We start from the raw sequence: 7712 nt of genomic DNA, 5'->3' as shown, positions 1-7712 counted from the left end.
TCTTTTATTTTTCAAAAAAGATACTCAATGCATGCTGCGCCGGGCACGTCTCAGCTTCATAAAGGTTTAATGAAGAAACCAAAAATTAATTTTATCCTTAAAATAAAAGAGAAAAAAGAAACCCCAGTAGAACAGCAAGAGCCAAGAGAATCTAGGATGAAAAAATTATTTAAGAAATGGCTGGCTTCCTTTTGAAGAAACAAATAACAAGGCAAAATTAGTTGTTTTTCAGAAAGAAGAAATTGTCCTTTAGTTTAGTCAGGGGAATAAATGCTGCAAGAAGCATATTTGACTAGCATGCCTTTATTTTATGGAGTACTGCATAATAAATATCATTTTAATTTCTATGATTGAAATATATTTCTATATTCTCAACTCTCGAGCAATAGAAATTGAAAATATGTACCAGAATATAATAATTCATCGTTATGACAATGACTTTTTTCTCAGATCTCAATCAATAAATACCATTCTCATTGCATTCCGTACGGGCAAAGGGCTAAACTGTAAGAGAAACACAAACTACAGGGCAGAAAAATGATTGCCGACAAGAGAGGATTTTATTCAGACATTAAAAGTGGATCAGACGAGGAATAACTGTTTTTCTCACCAATGAGTGTCAGTCAGTGGGAAGAGGATCTCAGATCTCTATGTTGATTACGTATTCAAACTATCAATCAAGATTTCTTACAGCGGTTCAATTCTGGCCATGACAAAAATAAAAATAGGATTCAACCACTTTGGCCAAACTAAACTATGTGGAAACATACTATATCTATGAAAACTTAAAAGGCCTGTAATTAATTCTTTTTTTAAACCAAAAAAAGTAGGCGCAAATGAGTATGGCATTTGCAACTGATAGTTCCATTGGTGTCACTTCCTAACATTTGTGGCAAAATTTCAACCAACCTTTCTTCCTACCCAACAGCCCTACCAGCTATCATGCCAAAGAAATAACTCAAAAGAATTGGATCCTATGGGGGAAGAATTCAAGTGTGATTAAACCAAGGTCCAACTGCACCATTCACATGGCCATTGCTATGGATCCCTACCCCATTTGGGATGATTTGTGGGGGCATCCCAACGGCCATCGGCAGAGATGCAGCAGGATATAATCCGTGGCTGTGGGGGAGACCATGGCCATGGGGGCTCATAAGTGGACTCCCGGCAGGACTCCCTTTACGCTGTTGAAGGGCGTGGATCTGCCTCAGCCCATCTTCATGAATACGTGATAGTGTTTCCAACTCTTTCATTGATAGAGCTTCCAGACCGGCACCATACAGAGGGGCATGTCGCGACATTTCCTCCTGGAGGGAGGCCTCTAGCGTGTGAATATATTGCTGCAAAAAGAAAACAAACACATTAGGACTTTCGATTTGCATATTTCCAAGGTGTATGGCATAGACTAATTAGTATGCGAATACATGGAAAACAAACAACACAAGCATAAAGGTTGGTCTTCTGATTCTAAGGATAAAGAACTAAATGGAATGTTGCTAGTCATGGAAAAACAGTATACATTATTTTGCTCAATAAATTCAACATTACAGTTAATAAAACATGCAATTAACAGGTAGCACTGAAACTTAAATATGCTTAACCTCATTGTATAAGTCAAACGTGTAAATATATACCATGATATAATATAAATAATAGACAAGTGCAATCTCCATATCAAGACAAACCTGGCAGGCTTGCAACTTAGATTCCATGCCATCAATATATGCTTCACACCTAGCAACCTGCTCTTCCTTCTCCCGCTTTTCTCCCTCGGTTTGCCCTACTGTTTGAGTCAGTCTACGGACTTCATCCTCAAGTGATTGCCGGATTTCTTCCCGTGTTACATTCTCTGTTGCAAATCTTTTCAGTTCTTCATCAAATCTCTTGCGTGCAGCTTCAGCATTCTTCAATCTTTCAGCCAGTGCATTTTTCTCTTTTACTACTTTCTGTGGACAATACAAATCAAAATTAATTTACAACTGACATGCTTATATATATCATACAAATTAAAATTAATTCTCAAAGGAAAACTAATTTCAAATGTAGAACAAAAAATGGAGGACAGTAATCTCCTGAGCATACAGTTTTCACGTCAAAAGATTAGATCAAGCTGCTTTCTAATTCCTCTATTATTTGTTTTGGCAGTCATGATGTATCAGATCCAGCAACAAAATTACTGATCCAAACAAGGAAATGAGAATAATAAAGTAATTCTTCATTTTATTTATATTTATATTGGGTAATATGATGAATGACAAAAGAAAGGACCAAAGGTTGATTCGGAAAAGGAGATTCAACACAAGAAAAAAGTTTCCTGAAAAAAACGTGCGCTGAATGGAAACCTAGAAATGAGTTGTGGCATTTAATATGCCCCCTCACTCAAAAGCATAAATATGACCTGAAGGTAAAGCACACAAGACCACGCAAACTTTGTGATGAAATTAATATTTACTTGAACATGAAACTAACTATTTAGTCTCTTAAAGATACACATTGGTCTAGTCCTTGAAAGATTTTTACATCAGTTCACTCCTAAATGATACAACTGACATTACATATATTTTTTAAAGACAAACTGATGTCAAATTTTTCAAGGACTAAACTGACATCAATATAGCTTTTAAGAGTTAAATTAATGTAAAAACTTTCAGGAACCACATTGATGCTACGTGTATCTTTGAGAGATCAAGTGGTTAGTTTAGGAAGAATCAGAACTGTTCCTAGCAGGGGAGTAATACATCAGCTGAAGTGAAAACAGAAGGCCGATTACCTTCCGACAATATTTGGCAAAATTAGGTGAAGATATTTTGGGTTTTGGTATACAACGGCGCGCGCACAAACGTAACTGAAACATTACTACTTTCTATTCAAGCAGCAGGCTCATTAACTATGTACATATAGTCATTGTAGTGCAGCAATATATACTAACATTGATATAAGCAAGTGGTTTCTCTTTTCATAATGTAAACAAGTGTATTATATCTAATACCTTCAATTCATCACGTTTTCGAGATTTCAACTGAGAAATTTGTGTCTCTGCATCGTGTAAACGGTCCTGAAGAACTTTCTTCTCCGCAGAAAGCTTTGTTATTTCTTCATCCCGCTCCGAACGAAGCCACTCAAGCTGACTCTCAACTTCTTGAACCTGTTCTAATATTTCCTTCTTTTCTCGAGAAAACCGATCCATCTCAGTCCTCATTTCAGACTGTTGAAACATAAATTGGATCAGTAAAAAATTCTATTAAAGCAAATTAAGAGATAACCACAGTATATAAATGATTAGGACATGAAATACCTTGAGGCGATTGCTTGTGGCCTCGGATTCACTCAGTTTTTGTGCTATAATAGCTTTTTCCTTAGCCATATTAGAAATCTCAATTTTGCTTTCTTCACGAACACGAATAATTTCATCTTCACTAGCGCATAACTGGTGCCACAGAGCAGCCCGGTCAACATTTGCAAGTTCAGCAACTTCACGGATCATACTCAAAACAGGTCGAATAATCTCCTGCTCCTCACAGACTAAAGTAACTAAGACATCCAAATCAAAATCTACTTCACGACCGGCATCTGCTGTGCTAGTGGCACGGTCAACAAGCCTCTTCAGCATCCTCCCCCGGTAAGATTCATTGGCATACCATCTAAACAATATCGTGTAAAGCAACTTCACAAATTCCCTCACACATTGGTCTTTCGAAAGGGCCAAAGTTTCAGCAAGACCAAGAACTGAAGTAAAATCCTCCCTTTGAACTCCAAGTTGCTCACTTACATCTCCCTCTGATGCACCCTCTGGATGCTGAAAATTTTCAGAAACATATCTGGCACCATTACTCAATCTTTGAGAAAGGCGGCTTTCCAATACTAAGGCTACAGACTGAGCCCCTATTACACCTCGAGCTACAGCTTTCTCAAATGTTTGAGAGGCTTCAACAGCAAGACAAGGAATGGATAACATCTCAAACAGTATGTATATATCAGAAAAATGACGACTAGCACGAAAAGCCTGCTCATCAATCACATGAAGTCCGGCAGTAGTGGTGCTGTGTTCACCAAATAAAAAAATTCCACAAGGCAGAGCTGAGCAACTATCACCATAATCATCATCACAATCAATGTCCCTAAGTATGGTTTCAGCAACATCACCCCAACTATTTATAGTCTTGCTCAAGAAGTCAAGGACACAAGGCGACACATCAAGACCAAGATTTTTCAGCCTTACACGAACAGACCTAACCTACATAATTGATAAAAATAAAAAGTAAAAAAAAAAAAAACACAAGTGCTTCAAAAAATATTTTGGATAAACATATTAACAAATATGGTGCAATTTCAAACTATCTTAAAGCTTACTGCTTCAGGTAAGTGTTGACATTGAGATGCTGCTTTGAATATAAAATCTATCGTCGCAGCAAGGGGTTCATCATTTGAATCTGTCAAAAGTTCAAACGACTGAAACAGAATGCGTTCCCACACTTCACTACCACACTCCAGTTGATTAAGAGCTTCAAACACCTAAGATAGGAAGGAGTTAAAAAGAGAAAGGACATTAATAGGAGAGAAAAACAATGTGACCATGCTTAGCATTATGTTGGTAGTGAGATAAATGCAGCCGAAGCATATATACTAGGGGGAATGAAATCCCATGACATTAAATTTATAAGACTACGTATTACAGATAAGGTGTTGAGAAAATAAATATTGGTTTATCTCACAGGTATTCGTAAAGAAGGTTCTGCATCTGGCTTTTGTAGTCGCTCAAGAAGTGCACAGGCAGCCAGTGGGTGTTCTGACAGCTCAACCAATTTTGGCACCAGTGCAACAAGGTCTGCTTGCAAATGCTTAGGAGCTTTGTCCAATACAAGAGCAATTTTCTGTGCAGACTGAGGTCGTCGTCTTGGCTCTGGACATCCTTGCGGAACAGCTCCATCCAAAGCTCTAAGTGAGTTCACAATCAATCCCAGGAGCTCCTCAGACTGTTCTGGCCACTTTGTCTGAAGTTCCAAATTTACACAATCAAAATTATAGATAATATTTAACAGAAAAATCCCCTCATATTAATACCAAATTATACCTTTGACCGTAAAGTTGCATTATCTGAACCAGCAGCAGATGTTTCTGGTGGACAAATAGGTTGTCCAGGAACAGCCTTTTCCTGAATAACATTCCCATTTAAATCAGAGCTCTGCACAGCAGATGTACCGCCACTCTCTTCAACAACAGAATCCAACCTCTCGTAAACGGGAACTTGGATTGACTCAATTGCTCCATTTTCTCTATCACACTCAAGAGGACTAGCAGCTCCACTGCCATCTGGAGGTTTCGAGCATGCATCCACAGAATCAGCAACAGGAACCCCTTCAGAAGGCTGGCAGCATTCAACCATTATATCCAGTAGTAAATCAATGATTGCTTGCTGCAATACTTTAACTCCCATCAGCAAATTCATCAAACTAGGTGAAGACTCATCAGCCTTGCTGGTCTTATTCCCATCACAGTTACCAGAGAGCTTGGTAGGAAGAAGCAAGCGCTTTACTTTAGCAGGATCATCAAGATAAACCCGAAGTCCAGTCAGAAACCCAGCAATTGCACCAGCATCCATTAAAAGTTTCTCTCGTAAAGTAACCTGTGGCTGTGAAGGATTATCTCCATATGACAGATGGAATCCAGCTCGGGAAAGAAGATTTCTGAAAATATCTTCCTCATCTCCACTTATCCCTTCACTGTCTTCAGAGTCAATGAGCTCATCAGGATCAGTTGTCAATGCATCCTGATCATCCTCTGATGCCAACACCTGTATATTAAAAATCACATTAGAAGAAGAGGCAAGTGCAACCTCTCAATGGGAGCGACATGAATTCAAAACAATCAGTAGCTATAATAGTATCACTTCAATTCAGAACATGACAAGCTGGAAGGTAAACCTATGAGACAAATTCCTTCTCTACCAAAAACACATGTATAATCACAAGCTTTTTTAAGAGAGAAAAATATTTGCAATCATAATTTGGCCCATACATGGGGTAGAAAAATGCTTGCAATTTCTTTTCTTCGGTGTGAACTTACTAGTTTAAATATACAATACGAAGTTCAAGGGATGCAAAATTATGAACTGAATCACTAATCAACTTCTGTAACTTGAGTCACTTATCAGCTTGTTCCATGCATCGTATCAGCAAACAACGAGCAAAAATTCCAAGGAGGACGCCATATTTCCTAACTTGCTTGTTCCAATCTTACCATACAGAATATAAGTTAGATGCAAGAGCAGATATTATATGTTAAATTACTAACACCTCGGGCAGAAGGGCCGGGATCACATAGACATCCACTCAAATAAAGGTAGTCTTATACCTAAAGTCAATAAAGATCCACGATCTTTCATAGAAACAATCTCTGTTTGTGAGATGAGAGAACATTTGGTACCATCCATTAACAATAGTTGGTGCAAAAGGTAATATATAAACCGGGCAATCCCATAGGAACTTACCTCTAGATCAGCAAAATCAAACCAAGGGCAGCAGTCCAATATTTCGCATACAAAAACAACGGTGTCACGGACAAGAAACCCTGCATCTGCTTCTAGCATATCTGAGACCTTCATGAATTGTAAAACGGAATTATTCCACGTCTTTGTGCAGATAGAGGATTCTTTCCACACTGTCTTGGCCGGATTTTTCTGATTCACAACAGCCATCCTGTATCTGACCCAGAAGTTTTTATCAGGATCGCTACCGACAGCCTGGTCACTCTCTAAATAAATACATATTGTATCAAAGGACTCGTAGACACCTGTTACATGGAAACATAAGCTTTTAATTAAAAAAAGAAATGCAAAATCTGCAATAACAACTTCCAGTGAATAAAATGCAAAGATTGCACAGTATCTTCATAATAAACACCTACCGATCCGAAGTTCACATCCACCAGCCTGAAAGAATTTACTGAAGATTTTCCGAGTCTCCATGATTTCCTTAAAAGACAGGAAATTCTCCACTTTCCATGTAAACGAACTTCTTTTCCCAAAACTATCAACAAGGGAACCACCATTGCTCAATTCAGAATCATTATCGGTAAAATCTTGCATTATTGATGTCTCTTTCAATATAAGAACTTCAGCAGAGAATATAACAGTGTCCTGGACAAGAAAACCAGAATCTTGATCAAAGAGACTTGTAAGTGTCACAAATTCACGCCAGCCCCAATCCTTTGCAGCTTTGGAGTAGCGGTTCTGAGATTCCTTGGTGACAGACTTCTCCTCCATCCTCTGGTTCACAACTGACAAACGATGACTAACAAAACAACTCCAATCACTGGAAGTATTCCTAGAATCTGTAACTTCAAGAAACACTGAAAGGTGGCATGGTGGCTGGGACTGCCCTGATAGCATTAAAACCATGGAAATGTGTTACCAAGCTACATTCATCTAAGGACCAGCCTCTAACTATTTGTAAAGCAGCAACCTAAAAATCTTTTCAATGTTTTTCTTTTTTTTTTTTTGGAGGGAGGGAGACCCCTGAATGTAAGGATTGAACTATATTTCTACAGGGAAAACCAAGATCCATAAAATCATCTATAAAATGTGGTGTGTTTGTTGTATCAGCGGATATACTTCGCAAGTATGAAGTATCAATTTATCACAAGTTAATTTGAAAGGAGGACGCGCTGCGGGGCGCAGAGCGCGCGTGCGGGGTGGGGGTGGGGGGGAGTAAAAA

The 7712-nt window shown here is 38.4% G+C and overlaps 1 protein-coding gene across 1 annotated transcript in view; it reads right to left on the bottom strand.

The window, feature by feature from the left end:
* LOC107612791 overlaps nt 542–7712 on the bottom strand; it is a 9022-nt gene continuing 1851 nt past the window's right edge. The window contains 9 exon segments of the mRNA XM_016314535.2: nt 542–1340; nt 1686–1946; nt 2990–3205; nt 3296–4234; nt 4351–4512; nt 4713–4991; nt 5072–5791; nt 6488–6789; nt 6904–7377. Coding sequence (XP_016170021.1) covers nt 990–1340; nt 1686–1946; nt 2990–3205; nt 3296–4234; nt 4351–4512; nt 4713–4991; nt 5072–5791; nt 6488–6789; nt 6904–7377 — 3704 coding nt within the window. The 3' untranslated portion in view covers nt 542–989.

Source organism: Arachis ipaensis, chromosome B08, assembly GCF_000816755.2.
Source record: "Arachis ipaensis cultivar K30076 chromosome B08, Araip1.1, whole genome shotgun sequence".
Lineage (NCBI taxonomy): Eukaryota > Viridiplantae > Streptophyta > Magnoliopsida > Fabales > Fabaceae > Arachis > Arachis ipaensis.
This window is presented reverse-complemented; position numbering and strand designations above follow the sequence as displayed.